Here is a 19,443-nt window from a genome sequence, read left to right on the forward strand (position 1 = left end):
TAAAGTCAAAATGGATCAAAGATCTAAACATTAAAACAGAAACACTAAGCTAAGATGTTTTAAGATCAAACTGAGGCTATAAGAAACAGATTCAGCTTCTTTCAAAGCCAATATATGGGGAGGGTCTACTTCTGGCAATGGCTAACTAATATTTGAGAACAACTGTCCTGCTGATAATAACCAGAATGACTGAAAAGTAGTTTGCTAAATATTTCTGAGGGCCTTGGAGAGTTACCAAGGAAGCAAGAATTTGTGAGGCCATGACCTGAAAGAAGAAAGCTAAAAAGGAAGCCCAGTAATGGGAGCTGCTTTTTCCTCTCAAGGGCACTGCCAATTCCTCAAGCAAAAGGCATAACTGGGAAAGTGAACAGGGACTTCAGCAACCCTAGGGAACTCACGAAACAAAAATCTGGAGGTCAGAGTCCAACAGGGAAAGGAGACTCAGAGAGCTGTTTGGCTGGAACTAGAAGACATCCTGCAAAGAGCAAAAATTATCTAGAAATATACTAGTACTAATAACTAAAGATCTGCTACCAGTTATGTACAATTAGGTTAAAACAATCTTCCTTTATTTTAATTATCTGACACTTTAATAAACTGTCTCCAATGTTGGTTGTACAGACACTGTCCAGAACTTAACAGAAATAACTAGAAATACAAATAGAAGAAAGGATAACAGAAATAGTCTCAAAGGTAGCAAACATTTAGAAGTATCAGATATGGACTTTAAAAGAATCGTGACGAGCATGTTTAATGAATTAAGCGACAAAACAAAGAGCATAAGAAGCATCTGAAAACAAGAAGAGAAATGTCACAACATTAACAGAGTCCCAAGAAGAAAGAAAAAAAAAAAGAATAAACAATATTAAAGAGTTTGTGGCTGAGAAATGTTCAAGTACCAATCAAATAAAAAGAAGTTCTATAGATGTTGGGAGAATGATTAATAATGAAAAGCATAATTCACAGCAACACTGCTAAAGCCAAAGTGTAAGATATTTTAAAAGCAGTGAAAGGAAAAATAGATTATATTCAAAAAAGCAGTAATAAAACTTACTAACTTACCTACAGAAACAATGGAAGCCAAGAGACAATGAGTTATTAAAGTAAAGAAAGAAGTGATTGGCAGTCTAGAATTCTCTATCTAGGAAAAAAACCTTCGAGAAATGAAGACAAGACAGAGACATTTTGTACAAAAAATTGAGAGACTGTATCTTCCATAGATCTGCACTAAAAAAAATACTACACATAGTTCTTCAAACAAAAGAAAAGAGATCCCAGAAAATAATAAAGAGCAATAAAAAAGATAATTTCTTAGCAAATCTACATAACCATCATATTCGTGAAATATAACAAAATGTTATTGTAACATGATTAAGATCTTGTAGTTTTTTTAAATAAAGACTGTTTCCCCGACCATATCCCAGAATATCAGCAGCCATCTTCTCAAGGCAGTTATTAGGTTACTACAGCCAGAACCCAGTAAACAAACTGTGGCATCGTTCTAAATAGGGATCCTATCCCTCTAAAATTGCTTAACTAGTTCTCTTTCAGCGGACATTTGATTTATTTCTAAACTTTGGCTGTTGTTTACCACGGACCTACTAATATTCTTTTGGAAGGAGTATACATCTATACCTATATCTTTGCATACATTTTCCATTCCCTCACTAGAATATACTTTTAAAAATTGAGAAGGGTGAGCCAAAGATTGGTCCACTTTCTGTTTTGATTTGTACTAGCAAGCTAACAGAATTTCTTAAAACAATTTTTAAACCTCCCACAATTTTAAAACTTATTTTTTTTTTCCTTTTCAGAGTTTTCTATTAGCTTTTAATTTTTCTTGTTCAAACTCACACCAATAGGGAATTTATGGCCCTTCAAGATCTCCACAGTTTAAGAATACTGCACAGGACTGTCGATGGCAAAATAAACTGCTGTCAAGATGCAAACTCTTAGACTCTTTGAAATGAAATGAGAAAAGGAAATGGAAAGATGAAATGAAGCTTTAAACACACCAAAGGCTTTTCGAATCAGAAAGTTACACTCATAGAAAAACATCATATTAAACTACACTGAGCTATTCCCCAAACTAAAAATACCATCTCTTTCATCTATGGACACCAATACCACTGATCTGGGACTGCCCTATACGCCTGTCTCCTGCCTACCAAAATAATATGATGGAAAGCTATTCTTCCAGCAAGTATGGTCCTGGGAGAAAAAGAAAAACAGAACTGTTTTTTCCTAGGGCAAAAAAAAAAAAGGCAAAAAATGTAATGAAAGGAATCTTAAAATGCAGTTTGGACAATTAAGTTAGTTACCTCAAATATTCTGTGAAGTTAGTCCTTGGCAATCTTAATTTTTAAAAAAATGAAATAAAGTAGCCCTAAATGTTAAAGACCCCCAAATGCATTTGTTTTAAACGTTTGACTTACCTACTTCTAAAATTTTGTCTGGGTTAACATTGTAAAGAAAATAAAAAAGAAAGCAAAAGAGGCTGTGAAAGAATAAATAGATAGCATTATGCAGCTTGCTTTATTCTTTATTATAAATGCTCTAGAATGTTAGAATTGAATAATATTTTTGAGATTGTACAGCCTAGCTAAACTCTTATTTTGCAAATGACAGAAGTGGATTTACAAAAAGTAGAAGCAATTTATGAATAGCCAACCATGAGCTAATGGTGCAGCCAGAATACATCCCCAGTTTATTTTGGTCCAGTTACATCTGCTTTTTGTGATACTCTTCATTCATCTATATGCACGGAGGGGAAAGCCAGGCAATCCAGTTCTACAGGCTTTTGGTTCAAAACTTTCTCCCAGGAAACTTGCTAAGTTCTCCAAGTATAACCTAGTAAAAAGACTCCTTGTCATTCCTCCTAGGTACCCTCAAATCCTCCCTCCTACATCTTATCAGTCAGTAAATCATATTGCTTCTACCTCCTAAACTTCTCTCAGACATACCTCCTTGTTATGGTTTGTGTCTGCATGTCCCCGCAAATCCTCATGCAGTCATGGGGCGGTCTTTTAGAGTTCATGATTGATTCATGGTCCAATGTTGGAATTATGGATATGAGTACTACACCTGCCCCCAGGAAGATAGTTTGCATACAATGAAAGGGAGGGAAAGAGGCTGCTTGCCACTGCTGCTCCCTTCTGCTCTTGTTGCTTTTGCTATCTTCCGCCACCAAGAACAGTTGACCTCTGCCATGTGCCACCCTGCCTTGGAGCCAGCCGAGTATGGACCAAAACATCCACAGACTGTGAGCTAAATAAACCTTTCCTTCCTTAATTCTGGGTGTCAGGTATTTTGTCTCAGCAACGAGAAAAAAGTAACCAAGACACCCCTCACCTATATTACCACTGACACTGACATGGAGACATCATTTGTCCTCACCCAGACTCCTGTAAAATTTCCAAACTGTTCTGCCTGCTGTTCTACCACTGTTACCCTCTTTCCACAATGAGCACCATCCACACTGACCATGCAGTAAGCCTCCACGCAGACTGCCCTGCTCCAAACCCACCCTACACATTGAACACAGAACTTCTCCGCTTCGCTTTCTTTCATGGAGAATTTTTCCTTAGGAAGGAAAACAGAGCCTCAAGGGTTTCCCTTTGTTTGTGGAATAATCCTGCATGTGCTGAGTATTATTAGTAAACAGATGGCAACCACAAGATGGGACAACTCAAGGAAGATTTATTTCCAATGACCAAATATAAGGAAGTAGCAGGGTTCAAAGGGTTCACAAAGGAACACTCTGAAACTCCTGTGTAGTGGAAACAGAACTAGTAGTAAATGGATTCCACTATGGCCTACAATCATTTCGTGAATTTCAATTAATCCTGGTTTTCATGCTCTTTTGTTCACTCTTTCCCCTGGGTGAGGGATGGACCTAGTAACCCGTTTCTAATAAAAGACATGGGACATCATGTCCGAGATTGTTCAGTGGTTTCCGATCCTCCTCATGCCTTGGTCATCAGGGCTTCGGGGTTCCCAGATTTTTAGTTGTGCTGGTTTCTACTACTTACTTGTCTGAATCTCAAGACAACATCCTCTATCTTCTTCCATAGCCCTGCCTCTCCCAGGCTACATTTTCTCTTCTTGCTGCATACCACTGCCTATGAAACTAAAATAGCACTATATTTACTTTCCAGAAATACATATGCCAAGACTAGCTTTTTCCTAGAACTTCAAGGGTCCTCAATCATTCGAGCAAGGGACCATGTGGTATCACAGCAATACAAAGGCTAGACTCAAGTTGCAGCAGCAAGAGTCAACTAGAAACTAGCAGGTAAGGGAAGCCATCAACCACAAAGCTGTGTAGCTGCCCTTTGACATACAAAAGTGTTAGTTTTTTCTCCTTCCTCTAAATACATAATTCACCCATACCATTATGCATTACTGACAATACATAGTGTTGCCACTTAAATAAATTTCTTAGCATCTATATAACATACAATTACTACTGCAAAATATTTGCACAAATGTCATGGTATTACCAAGCCAAAGAAATAAATCACTACGAAGAAAATATCTAACCTTCACTGTTCGGTATCAAATCATTACAATTAAACTTTTTTTTCTGATGCCTGACTATAGATTTGGTTTAACCTCAATCCAATTTAGGTTATCTGACTATCAAAAATATTTCCAGAAAGACTCCAAAGAGCTTTAAACGTGCATACGGTTTCACAGCATTGTTTCAGTATCAGGCATTATCTTCTCAAAGACTAAGAATTTACATGATGAAACTTTGAAATCACTGCTTTGAAATCACTGCAGAAAGGTATTTGCACATCATTTCCTTGCTTTCCAAACAAAGAAAATGAAGCCAAGATAATGTTTTATTTATTAAACGAGTAGTACAAACACAGTTCATATTTTATTCTTCTAACTTACTGAACACCTGTGTTCTGAAAGTATTTAATTAGGAAGAAGGAGGGAAGGAAAGGAAGGAAAAGGAGAAAACAGGAAACATAGGGGCTGGGGATTTAGCTCAGCGGCAAAAGCGCCTGCCTGGCAAGCGCAAGGTCGTGAGTTCGGTTCCCGGTACCGGAGAAAAACCAAAAAAAAAAAAAAAAAAGAAACAGATTAAGGTAGACAAAAGTTCCTCTTCCACACAACCAAAGCAGCAAGAGCCAAACCTGGGACCAGCTACTCAGAATGCCCAGCCACCTGTCCGGTCTCTCCCATCACCACGTACAGCCTCTTAACCCAAGACAAGGTCAAGCTAAGCTATAATTTTCACTGCACATCCACCATCTAAGAGTGCAGAGTTCTAACAAATCAAATTGCCAGTCTAGTGGAAATTTATCTAAAGACATTGTCAACAATACTCAAAGAAAATCAAACAAAATCAGAAAGTAATCTACTCTTATTTATTTTTTAAAAAAAATTCCTAGTTGTAGAAGAAAGTAAATATTTTAGAAATCTGTCCCTGAAAATCAAGAGTACAGTGAGTAGAATGAAACTTTAGCACGACAAATATAAGAAGTTAACAATAAGCATGAAAGCCGAAGATCACCTGCGTAGTGTTTTCGGTTATTTCACTCAGCCATGGGCTGCTGAGTTCCAGCAATGTGGTATAGTAGTTTGTGGTTAACACCATAGCGGAATCAGGGGCTGCTAGCAAGAACACTGACCGGGGTAACTAGGCTCACTGGGAAATCCGTGGTGAACTTTAAGCTATTTATCCTCTCCATACTTTTAGCTTTTCACGTATAAAATAAGCATTTTGATTAGAAAATCTATAAAGTTACCAATACTCTAATACTATGGCTAGAAATTCATTCTTATACATCTTGAGAGATTTATAAATAATCCAGAAATAAAAATCCAATCCAAAACACCACCCTTCCCATGACTCTGCAACATGTACTAGACCTGGACACTGAAAGACACCAAATAGGTGCTTTTCAAACTTAGTCAGGTGCCAAATTCTCCTGAGAACACCAACTTAGATTCCTAGGACTCCTTCCAGACCTATTAAATAAAAATCCTTAGAGGAAGGAGGTCCTTTGAAGTATTTTATGAAGCATCCCTAAATGATACGATGCACAGCTAGATTCGGATATCATCACTCCGTTCGGCAAGTCAATGACCCAGGATCCTAGGGCTCCAGGAATATAAAAAAGGTGAACAGGCCTGGGTGTCTCAATGAATAATTAAGGTTTTCTTTTAAATAGATCTTTAATGTGACCAATACATTTTTCATACATACCTCTGATCCAAAATGTGAATATGAAGAATGAAAAACTAAATTAGAAAGTCTGTTCCAGTCAATAAATAAATCATGCCTCGGGAAAGTACAACTTCTCACAGCTAATGACATTAAAACATGAAAGAAAACTGGGAGTGTTCTGAAAGATACGGGCTTACAAAACACATCGGCATTTCTCATACTTCAGGATGCCACACTGAAAGGCACTTCAAAGTCAAAACAACCTTAGTTAACAATAATGTCATATATTGCAAAAGAGCTAGAAGCAAGGAGTTTGAATGTTTCACCACAAATAAATACTTGAGAGGAAAGATACGCTAATTACTGATTTGATCATCCCACAATGTGTACGCATATCAAAACATCATGTTGTATCTCATACATCTGTACAATTATTATGTGCCAAATGAAAATAAGAAATACAAAATCACAACATCATGAGCATAATCATCCCACTTATTATTCAGAAGTTTACTCAGATACTCTATTTTGCTAGATCTAGCTTTTAAGATGTTAGTATCCAAGTCAATACAACACAGCCCAGGCAAATATTTCACAACTGACAATGTTTGTGACAAGAGAAAGACAATAAAAATGAAAGCACAATTTTCTAAAATGTAAACTTTAGTTGTAGATATGCAAGCCAAGGTTTGGTTTTGTGACTATAACCTTGAATAAATGATCACACAAAAGGCCTTCCATAGAAAGTGTTTTCAATTTCCCTTGCTTTCAAGATTTGCTCTTTACTTATACTTTGAGGGTGACATCATACAGCAGGTCATAGCCAAACAGGAAGCAGGAAAATGTGTGAATAGCCCACAGTTCGAACATAACCATAGTTTAATTAGATTTCAGATGGTTCCCAGGCATGGTCCCACCTGTAAGCAACGTATACTCTTTCTTCTAATAGACTGAACATATTCAATTAATTGTTTTTATAGTAAGTAATAATATAGCCGATAACGTGAACATACATAACCCTCCACAAATGTGTCACTAAGAAGCAAATTATATATTTCAGTCATCTCTCTAAATTATTACGGCAATGGAGAAGTATGTTTCTAAATTAAACCAGAAAAAAAAAAAGAGGTACCTACCACCCAAAAAATAAAAATCACAAATTGTAGGAAGAAAGTATTTTCCTTTCAACATCACACCAAACATTCTAATAGAAATGTATTTGGATTGTTTGACTCTTATATTTCCTATTAATCTTTAAAAATCCATGGATTTGTAACTCCTTGAATAAAATAAAAATATTCATATTGTTTTCCTGTGCTTAACGGGGTAACTCATGTATACATGTACTTTGGTTGCCTTATTAACAGCACCAATATTAATATATCTTATAATTTTTTTTCTTCAAATGTCACTTTCTCTGTAAGACATAAAGATAAAAGAAAAAGAACTATTTCATTATGGACCACATTATGGGCCAAGTGGGATATAAGATGCCTCATTCACTCTATCTCAGTGGAACTTTATAGTAACTACTGCCCTGGGTTGTTTTTTTCTTTTCTTTTTATAGTTAAAAAGATTGAGTTTATAGAAGTTAAATAAACAACTAAAGGTCACATTCCTAGGAGGTGTAATGATTAGAATTTTAACCCAGGTCTGATTCCAAAGCCCATTGCTTCTTCTACCCTGGCACAAGCTAGAATCTCCCAGACTGATATGAAGAAGATAATGATGAATAAATATATTTCTATTATCATATATGCTTCACCAATGGTTTAGCACCATTAATCTATTTTTCCTTTATAATTTAATAAACATCTCTCTTAGAGGTGGGTTATCTAAGCATCTCTATGCAAAGCAAAGAATTATGAAATTTTATCTTTAAAGAATAATATGAGAATTCTATTTTCATGAAGAAAATAAAAAAATTCACCGTATTATATTTATTTAGGAATATGTATTTCAACACTATCCATATGATTAACATAGATCAAAAAAAGAGTTGCAGAATGCACAGAACCTAATAGACAATTTAAACACTTACTGAAATGAATAAACCTTGTCATTTCCTTATTAACATGTGACATCATTAGGTTAAATTTTCACAAATATGCGAAGTAATTATTTCCTCAAATTCAACATGTGCAAGAATAAATCTGTGCCATATTTCTTCCCCTTAAAATGTGTCCTCCTTCTAACTGAATTAATAATACAGATGTCTTTCTAGCACCCAAGGACAAACATTTAGTCATCTTTGATCTTCCACTTGCCTCCTAATTCCACATTCAGCCAGCTTTCAAGTCTCATCAGTCCCTCTCAGTTTGGAAGGGCAGTGCCCCAGCCGGACTGCTGTCTCCTTATCTATTTCACAAAACAGAAATATCCTCCCAAGAGCCTCCACGCTATCGTGATAACAATCCATTTAGCGCACTGGGGCAAGACTTCCAATCCCAAGAGACACCGATTTGGCAACTCTCAGCACGCAAGTTTTTCATGATTGAACCGCCTATAGTTCAACACTCTAAAATCTGTTCTTCCCAAAATCTTATACCTATTTACTCTTTGTAATAGGTCTTATCCCCAGACCAAAGTTCTGGTTGCTGCTTACATTCTCCAGCTCTGCGCCTTTGCTAAACAGTTCCCATTACCTGAAATGTTCTTTCTCTTTGCGTTCCTACAAAGCAATTCTACACATCCTTCAAAACCAAGGCCAAAGGCCACTCCTCCTCAAGCCCATTCTGACCTTCAAAGCTGGGAGAATTCACCTCATCCTCTGAGACTATTTAGTACTCCCCTTGTGTCTCTGTTTTGGAAACTAACACTTGAAGTCTGTTACAGTTATTTGTGTACGTCTTATGTTCCCTACCAACTGTAGACGTCTCATAGAGACGTACCTCTATGTCTCCCACAGCATCTAGCGCATATCTTGTACATACCAGGAGTTCAAAGAACTTTCAAAACATAAATCTTACTTTACACCATAAAGGTCTTCACACGGAAGAACATATCTCCACCTGCATTGCTCAGGCAACCTCTGGATTTATAAAAAAACTACATGCCATAAAACTTTTCAGGTGTTCAGCACCAAGTTGTCAAGTATGAGAACTTCCTTGAATTTTAAGATTAGATAATCAGAGGATATGGAGGAAAACACTCATTTACCAATCAAGGCGGTCTGGGCAGAAAACATTTGTCTTGCTGTCAGCCACCTGTTCACCCTTCCCCAGGACTCGGGTACACAGAGGCAGCTTGCCCAGCGCCTGGCCAGACATCTTACCTTGCAGTAGACAATCATGTTGGGGGAACTCTCCTCTGGGTCAGCAGTCCCCACTGCTCGCTGATCCCCGGACCCCTGAGCCATCCTGAGTGTCTTCTTTCACACTGTAAAAATAAGTGAATAGACCATTAAGGCACAAATATATATTATTTTTAAAAGCTACAACATGCAAAGAACTAAGCGGATTTGGTAGGTGCCATGAAAACAAAATATGATACTCATAAATGTAAGAGTTTTTTTTTTTTTAAAGTAAAGGGATAATTGTGAGCTTACTATCCACGTATCTTACTCCTAATCCCAAAGTTCTTTACTTTCAGTTTGATGTGATGTACCTTCAAAGTAAATATATATCAGATATACAGACTGGGGGTATAACTAGGGATGTTACCCACAGAATATTGAGCTATATCTTCCACCCTTTTTTAAAAATTTTATTTTGAGACAGGGTCTTACTAAGTTGTCCAGACTGGCCTCAAACTTGTGATCTTCCTACCTCAGCCATCCAGCCAGCTGGGATTACAAACATGTACCATCATGCCTAGCTAAATAGAGGCCAATTTCAAATATCTCCTGAAAACAGATGAAGTCCGTAATTTTGATGTTAACTTCTATCTTCCAAAACCCATTTTCTGATTAATTCTATGCCTTAAAACATGAGTACTTATTTACAGAAATGTAAATCAAGACCACAGCGAAATACTACTTCATACCCATTAAAATGAAAATTCATAGAACAAGTATTGGCAAAGACATGGGGAAATAAGAACCCCTGAACACTGCTGGTGAAATTGTAAAATGATCTATCACCATAAAACTCAGCTTAGTGGTTCCTCAAAACATTACACACAGAATTATCTAGTAATTCCACTTTTACATATCTACTGCCAAAAAAGGAAAACAAATGTTCAAATACTTGTAGTTGAATGTTCACAACAGCATTATTAATGACAGCCAAAAGGTACAAACACCCTAGACACCCATCAGCGGATGAACGGATAAACAAAACATGTCCATGCATACCATGGGATATTCTTTATCTATAAAAAGGAATGAAGCTCTGGTGTATCCTTTGTGAATGAACCTTGAAAACCCACTAAGTGAATGAGCTACAGGGAAAAAGTCATACACCGTGAGCATATATATATGAAGTATCCAGAATAGGTAACTGTATGAAGACAAAACAGATTGGTAGTCGCCAACTGCCAGGGGTAGAGGGAATAGGACAACTGCTTAACAGACACGAGATCTCCTTCAGTGATGATGAACATATTTTGGGACTAGATGGAGGTGATGGTAGCAGAATATAATGAATGTGCTAGATGCCAATGAATTATATAGTTGAAGATGGTTAATTTTATCTTAGGTGAGTTTCACCTCAATTTAAAAAATGAATATATTCAGTTTGGCCTTTTTAAAGCCTAAAAAGATCCCAGTGAGATAATGACAGGCAGATAGAATTTCTGAGTAATGAGGCAAGTTCAATTCTTGATGTCACATTATACTGTCTGTGTGACCTTGAGCAAGTTAAATAACCCACTGGGTTCTCTTTTTCAATTTCCCTTTCAAATGAACATACTGAACACCTGCTAGATGCTCAGATCTATGCCAAGACACCTTTCTCCACAGTTACTCTCATCAGTAAAATATGACTTCTACAGAGTACCACACACATAAGGGTCAAATAAGATGAGTGAGAAATTATACTATAAAGCCACAAAAGTCCTTTACAAATGTTGTCACTAATCTAAGAGCCAGGCTGTACTACGTGCAAGAAATTCCTAGGCTTTTCATCAAAGAAACGCCTATAAATATCATACTTAACCAAAAAGACCATTCAATTCAAAATAAAAACACAGGAAATATTCTATAATAAAATAAGCTGGTACAAAAGTCGTAAAAGCAAATTTGGTTGGAAGTTGAAGGAGAGACAGAAATGTGTAATTTATGCTAAGAATGTAATTGTTCAAAATATCCTATTTGAGTGATGTGCCGGCTTTCATCATTTGTGAATTAGAATGTATTTTAAAATTAGATTACATGAAGAGATAAAGAGAATCATTCTATTACTTCTCTCCCTTATATCAGTGTTCTATAAATAGAGTACTACATGGAAACACTGATTGTTATTCTAATCAGTGGCTTTTAAAGTTAAGTGAACAGCACAGTTTCATTTCTAAACAACTATTTAGTTGCCTACTTCCCTAATACAGAATATGACGGAACGTGAAAAACAAAAATTGAGTCTAGGGTGGTATGCCCGTTTATCTACGAAACAGAGCCCTTTTGGGTTGATTGTATTATTTTAAAATGAACACTTTCACTTTAATGAGCTTATCCTTTCACCTAGAAAACTGTGTTAGAATAGCAAGGTTGGAAATGACCTAGAAACAAATGTCTCAGACCTTTTCCTGCCTTTCCCCAGCTATCCCCTCCCACCAACAGGAGCTTTTCTGTGAGTTACAACAGGCTAATGTTCCAGGGCTGGACTGTACACTGCTAAGTGAATGCAGATAGTCTATGTTAAGAATTTTAGTGAGTCTAGCGTTCACTAAAAAAGCTTCTATTTTTGGTTCTTCTATCAACTCATTCTGAAACTCAGACAAGCCGTTTAATTTTCTGTGTCTAGAAAGAGTCATTTCTAAGACAGTAACATAGCTACCTCCTAGCTGGTACGTCAACAACTGTTAGCAAGTGCTGAGTGGGAAACCTGTGTAGCTTAGAATTTCCTAGTTAAATTCACTCACTATAATGCTGGGGCTCATGAAATCAGAGAACCAAGTTTTCATTCGTTACAGTATGCTGTTAAATATTTCTTTCACATAAAGCACAACACAACTAAATAGGAGTTTTTTAAATCTAATGGTAGAGAAAGGAAAATGCTCAAAAGTAAAGGGCAACTGGGGTGTGGGAAAAGAGAAGGGAAAGAAGGGGAAATTATGTAGGTATGTATATTCAGGATAGCTAACATAGTTGTACTACTGTCTGCTATTGCTTTACTGAAAAGAACAGTTAATGATTACTTGTTTGATCAATATTGCGTGTCTCTATTTGTTTTCCTGAGAAACCACTTTGAACATATCAGTAAGTAATACAACAACCATTGTTAATTTCCTACAACTTTGTTTGTAACTCTGTATTGTTTGTATTGTTCTTATGCTATTTTGTAAATGGATGTCTGTTAATATATTTTCCTTCTTTTATTTTTAAAATAAATTTTAAAAAATAAAATACAATCTAATGGTAGAGAAAAACAGAAACATTTTTGTTTTATGTATATACACTACGTATATACACTCAGAGTAAATAATCCAGGGACTTTTATTATAATATTCAAAGAATATAAATATTTTTCTGAAAATATAACTGTACTTTGATGGAAAGAATGCATTTTAATAATATTATTTTTCTACAGTGACTCACAGTTAGTAAAAGAAGAAGAGTAAAAATGTGCTAAGAACCTACATTTCACAGTCTCCAAGAAAAGACAAATAGCTCGGTGCTTATAAGCTGGCCTCTGTTGTCAGACAGATTCACATCTGAATCCAGGTTCTAAATTTAATAGCTTTGTGATCTGGAGCAAATTACTTCACTTCTCTGTGCCTCTGTTTCTTTTATGTCATAAATGACAGTCCCAGCATAGCAGAAAAGTCTTCTGGATTAGAAGACTAGATTCCCCCAGCTGTGCAACTATCTGAGAAACCAAATCAAGCCACAGTTCCTCTGCACCTCAGTTGGACATTAGCAGTAAAAACCAACCTCCTTAGCATTCTGGTTCTGAGCTAGAACCATAGAACTTCAAATTTCTAACTTTCCCTTAAAGATACCACCAGCCAGAACATTCCATGTCACCTTTCTTTTGTCATCACTGCCTAAACGCTAGCCCACTTCCTCCATCCATGACTACACTCATGCTGGACTTCTCAAAGAATCACAAAAGTGCTGAGGCAGAGCATGCCCTTATCTGACCCAGCATTCCTCTGCATAAAGCAATTCACGTCACACCACTGCTCACCATTAGGTTCCAGGGACTCACCCTGTGTTCTTTGGGCAAACATACTGTGCTCTTGGGCCTGGGAACACATAGACAAGGTGATGCAGAAGCTCTCTTTATGATGTTCAGAGCTCAGGAGGGGTGGCAGAGGTGTCCATAAGATGGAAAATGGAAATGTCCAAGTGCTCCATTCTGATGGTCCAAAGCACGAGGAGGTGACAACTGATATGGGAGCAGAAAGAGGACCAGGACCTGGGGAAGACAGGGTGTGCCATGCCAGTCTGAAGGACAGCATTCAATCAGGCATGGACATTTGAAGCCTCAGAAGTGGCTCGGCACTATGCTAGATGTCAGAGAGGACCAAAAACATAAGTGATCTGATCTTAAAGAAGTTCAATGGAAAATGGCTCAAGCACAGACAGTGAGATGACAAGTATTCACATATACCTGATTTCAGGACACACAGCGTGTTTATGGTCAGGGATTTTCTGTTCCAGAAAGTTCTGCATGGGCAGGTGGTTTCTCAGGGCAGTTCACCCCTCTATCCCTGGCACCTAGAACACAGCCTAGCATAAAATTAGCACCCAAATATTTTGGATGAATGATAGAACTGATAAGATTCCACCATGTATCAGTCAGTTTTCCCCTTGTTGGAACAAAAATAACCAACACCTACAATTTAAAGGAGGCGAGTTTTAATTGGCTCACAGTTTCAAAGGTTTCAGTTCATGGCTCATTGGCACCAATCAGAAACATCATGGCAGAAGGGCGTGATTAGTTCACAACCTCCAGGAAGCAGAACACAGGTGAAGAACACCAGGGACAGACACACCCTTCAAAGGAACACCCTCAGTGACCCACCTCCTCCAACTGGGCCTTACTTCCTAAAAGCACATTCAGCTATGAACAACAGTAGATTAATCCACTGATAAGCATAGCACCCCTATGGTCTAATTACATTTCCAGGAGTCTCTTAATCTAGTCAGGTTGATAGTTGAGTTTAACTGTCACACACCAAGATATACCAATGCTCACCCCTAAGTTCCAGGGATTTTTCAACCCTCAGCTGGATAACATCATGTAAACTGCACAACAGTCCAAAACTTATGCAAGGAATCACACAAAGATTTTCCAGGTCTTATTGATAGGATTCAGCTCAGAACTCAGGAATCCACCTCTGGAATTCAAGAGTAATCTAAGTAAAAATGACTATGCAGGAAAAGTAGAAAGTCAGGGGAGACCTTGTGAATAATAGAACAATTGAACATCTATGACACAAACTGAGTAGCAAACCTTTTGAAAGTCAGGACTGTCCCTGCAGTTTACTTACAGCTCTCATTTTGTATGATGCCTGCTGTTTTCTTGATAATATCAGCCCCTTTGGAGCAAGTCCAAGGGTCCATCAGAAAAAGAGTGCTGAGCAAAGCAAGAAGGAAAGATTTTGACATGTGCCCTAGGTTCTGTCATAGGTTTGCCACCACTGGCCTACAGCAATTGAGTCCCCGACCCCAAACTCCTAGCTCTTCACTTGGAAGATAAGAATCTTCTTTATGCAGGGCTGCTTAAGAAGAGGGAATAGAATAAGTCACGGAAATACTCATACACAAGATGACTGTAGAAACTGATTGTTATCTCAGTCTAGGTCAGTGTCTGGTGGAGTGAAATTCCCAGGTCACCTCCATCAGAATCCAGAAGAAGCCAATCCTCACACCATACAGATATTGTGATTCTGGACATCTGAAAGGGAACCTTCAGCAATGGAACAACCTCCTCCTGTGATACTGATGCAGATCCAACAGGAAGACAAGTACAATTACACTACAATGTCACAAAAAACATCATCACACGCAGCTAAAACCCTTAAATATCGGGCCTGCCATTCTTAGTGCCCAACCCTCAAAGCCTAGCCAGAAAAATGTCATGTAGGAAAAGTAATCAAACTCTGACTGTAATATAGTATGAATATTTATGCTACAAAATAAGAATTTCTGTTGTATTTCCTCCCCTTCATATTAAATTAAATTCATATTGTTTGCCTCAGCCCATTAAAACCAATGGACTTTTTTTTTTACACCTGCAATGTTAAGCACTCCAGAAAAAAATTTACAAGATGTGTGCTAGCTCAGTAGTACAAGCTTGTTTATATAGCTCTAATCTGACTGAGTTGGCAGAAACCTCCAGGGGAAGGAAGCACGAACAACAGCTCTAAAGAACAAATAACTCTTTCTGTTATAGCAGAGTCTGCCAGTTTGACATTTCTTATATGCCCCAAGTTCAAATGCCCAATGACGGATCAAGTGTCTGTTTCACGTAATGCACCAAAGAAGATCTTAAAGGAAGGCAATTAGCACTCAAGCCCCGAAGGCCAATTTTGGTGGCACAGGCAGCACTGGACTGGGATAAAATCATCGTATCATTTTAGGACTTCAATTAGAGTTCAAATGGTTCCCCAAAGTAGGCCCAAGGCCCTGAACTAGAGTAGCAGCCTCAGAATAACCTGAGGGAAAATCTAAATATATAAATTCCTGGTTCCCATGCTCCAGAAATTCTGATCTAGAAAGGCCTAGGGCAGTCCCTGGGGATTTACAGTCTCAATGCTCCCCAGGTGGCTTGGAAGCAGAGCCAGGTTTGGAAATCACTGACCTGATTCGATTCACCTGATCCCTTCATCACATCCCATGTTGTCTAATGTTGGTTGGGCAGACCCACTGAGGTGGGCCTCCTTTATCTTCCTTTGCATTAAGGCAGAAACTCAATGAATTGAATGAAGCAATGCTCATAGGGTCATGAACTGTCTCTCAATCCTGGATCTGTCATTTAAGGGCTGTGATCATGATCGTGGTTGTGATCATGATTGTGAGCAGCATATTTAATCCCTCTGAACCTTGATTTGCTCATGTATAAGGTGGAATAAACCACAGTGTAGCAGTGGTTCTCAGCCTTGCCTATCATCAAAATCACCTGGGCAGCTTAGCAAGCAACTATAATAGGTGTGTGTGGCAGGGGTATTATTCACTGTACAGATGAGAAAACTGAGACACAGGAACACTGGTAATTTCCCAGAGAAGTATAGCTAGCCAAAACACTGAAAATTCACACTCAGAACAAAATCCAATACTCAGTCTTTCCAACATGTCAGTCTTGGTCTCGGATGAAACTGCAGCAACTATTTAGCACAAAACCTCGTACACAGTAAGTCCTCAACTAATCCATATCTCCTTCATCCTACTTCCTAGTTTATCAGTAAAGTTAACCACTCCATACCAATGTGACCTTAAGACATAAATAAATACAATCCTCTCTAAGTTGCCACAGGCACATAACTCCCTAAACAGTTAGTCTACCAAAACTTCTTAAGGAGAAAAATACCTTGCATTCCCTGTGGGACACAAAGATCCTAAGAACCAGGCTAAGAGAGAGAAGCAGAAAGCTCAATACGTAAGAGGACATGACTGGCCCTTCCTGAAGCTGAAGTCACTGTAGTTGCTGCTGGAAATCCAGGTCCAATCAGGCATCCTCCTCCCAGACTCTGCTGTCCATATTGCTCTGGACCCCACTGGCCCTGCCCATTCCCCACAGCCCCTCCCTACCCCTTAAATTCTTCTGAATTGACATTCCTCCCTACTTCCTGTACAAATCCCTTTACCGTGACACTCCAGAGCATCTGGCTACGCCACTATCTATCCCCATTGCTCCCTGCTAATGAAGTCTTTTCATTGCCTGAAAACTCCAACTTCTAGCTCTCAAAGGTTTTGTCTCAATCGCTAGTTCCTTCATCAGTCTCAGTGACTTGAACATCAGACTCAAAGACCTACGGAAAAGTTGATTTATCAGTTCCTTATTTTCTCACCGGAGTCTGTTTCCTCCTCTGCCACCATCTTGCATGGCCACGCCCTGAGCCTTGTCATCACCAAATGACTGTCCTACCACAAGTCCCAAGACAAGAATCCTCCTTCCATTGATACAACACACCAGAACTTACGGGACACAATGAACACAGCGCTAAGAGGGGAATTCAGAGGGAAGAACTCACACAGCAGGAAAACAGAGCAAGCTCAAATAAACACCTAATGTTGAACCTCAAACTTCTATAAGAAGAACAAATCAAACTCAAAGCTTGTACAAGGGAGGAAGTTATAAAGATAGGAGCAGAAATTAGTGCAATAGAGACTAAGAAATCAATGCAAAAAATCAATGAATCAAAAAGTTGGTTCTTTGAAAGAATAAATAAAATTGATAAACCATTAGCCAACCTCATCAAAAAGAGGAAAGAAAATACACAAATCAAGCAATTAGGAATGAAAAGGGAAAAATTACAACAGATGCCAAAGAAATCCAAGAGATCATCAATACCTACTATGAGAACCTATATTCTAATAAGATGGAAAACACAGAAGAAATGGACAGCTTCTTAGACACAATCAAATTACCAAACTAAACCAAGAAGAAATTCTAAATAACCCTGTATCAGCCAATATCAGCCAATGAAATTGCAAATGTAATTAAAAATTTACCAACAAAGAAAAGGCCAGGCCCTGATGAATTCACAGTTGAATTCTACAAGAAGTTTAGAATGCCACTAATGCTGAAACTCTTTAAAGAAGCCGAAAAGGAAGTAGTACCTCCAAAATCATTCCAGATATTACCCTGATTCCAAAACTAGAGAAGAACACAACCAAAAAAGAAAACTGCAGGCCAATAATGAATACAGATGCAAAAATCCTTAATAAAATACCAGCAAATGATGAAGTAGGATTCATCCCAGGGATGCAGGAATGGTTCAACATAAACAAATCAATAAATGTAATACACCATACTAACAGAACCAGAGATGAAAATCACATCATCACCTCAATAGATGCAGAAAAAGCATCTGACAAGGTCCAACATCCATTCATGATTTAAAAAAAAAAAAAAAAAAAAACCTTACAGAAAACTGTAATAGATATTGTTTACATTAACCTGATAAAAGCCATCTATAAAAAACCAACAGCTAATATCACATTGAATGGTCAAAAACTGAAAGCTTCTACTCTAAACTCAGGAACAAAACAAGGATGTCCATTATCACCACTCCTATTCAATATAGCTCTGGAAACATTGCCAGAGCAATTAGACAAGAGGAAAAAATAAAAGGAATAAAGATAGGAAAGGAAGAAGTTAAATTGTCGTCATTTGCAGATGACATGATACCATATATAAAGGTGCAAAAACTCCACCAAAAACCTAGATTTAATATCCAAATTCAGTAGCGTAGCTGGATACAAAGTCAACACAAAAATCGATAGCATTCCTGTACACAAATAACAAACTCACTAACACAGAAATCAGGGAAAGCACACCCTTCACAATAGCATCTAAAACAATGAAATACTTATGAATCAGTCTAACAATGATGCAAAAGATCTGTACAGTGAAAATTACAGTAGGAGACCAAAGAGGATATCAGAAAATGGAGAGACATCCCTTGCTCTTGGATAGGAAAAACTAACATGGTGAAAATGGCCATACTCCCAAAACTGGTATACATATTTAATGCAATCCCAATCAACATACCATTAGCATACCTCACAGATCTAGAGAAAACACTCCTAAAATTCATTTGTAACCAGAAGAGACTGAGAATAGCGAAAGCAATTCTAGGCAATGAAGCCAAGTCAGGAAGCATCCCAATCCCAAACATGAAATTATACTACAAAGCTACTGTGATAAAATCAGCATAGTACTGGCCAAAAAACAGAACTGAGGATCAATGGAACAGAATAGAAGATGCACACACAAACTCATACCTACTCAGCTACCTTATCTTTGACAAAAGGGCCAAACACCTTCACTGGATGAAAGATAGCCTGTTTAATAAATGGTGCTGGAAAAACTAGCTCTCTACATGCCAAAGACTATAACTAGACCTATGTCTATCACCATACACTAAAGTCAAAATGGATCAGGGATCTAAATACTAAAATAAAAACACTAAATTTACTAGAAGAGAAA

At 37.7% G+C, this 19,443-nt stretch overlaps 1 protein-coding gene across 4 annotated transcripts in view; it reads right to left on the reverse strand.

Annotated features, from left to right (window-relative positions):
• Positions 1-19,443, reverse strand: part of Rgs6 (regulator of G-protein signaling 6) — a 603,709-nt gene that overhangs the window by 562,790 nt on the left and 21,476 nt on the right. For all 4 annotated transcript variants that reach the window (XM_005409440.2, XM_013507178.1, XM_005409443.2 and 1 more), the window contains one exon: positions 9,459-9,562. In XM_005409440.2, coding sequence (XP_005409497.1) covers positions 9,459-9,542 — 84 coding nt within the window. In that variant the 5' untranslated portion in view covers positions 9,543-9,562. The remainder of the gene's footprint in view (positions 1-9,458; positions 9,563-19,443) is intronic.

The sequence above is a fragment of the Chinchilla lanigera genome, unplaced genomic scaffold (genome assembly GCF_000276665.1).
Source record: "Chinchilla lanigera isolate Chin_1 unplaced genomic scaffold, ChiLan1.0 scaffold00122, whole genome shotgun sequence".
NCBI lineage: Eukaryota > Metazoa > Chordata > Mammalia > Rodentia > Chinchillidae > Chinchilla > Chinchilla lanigera.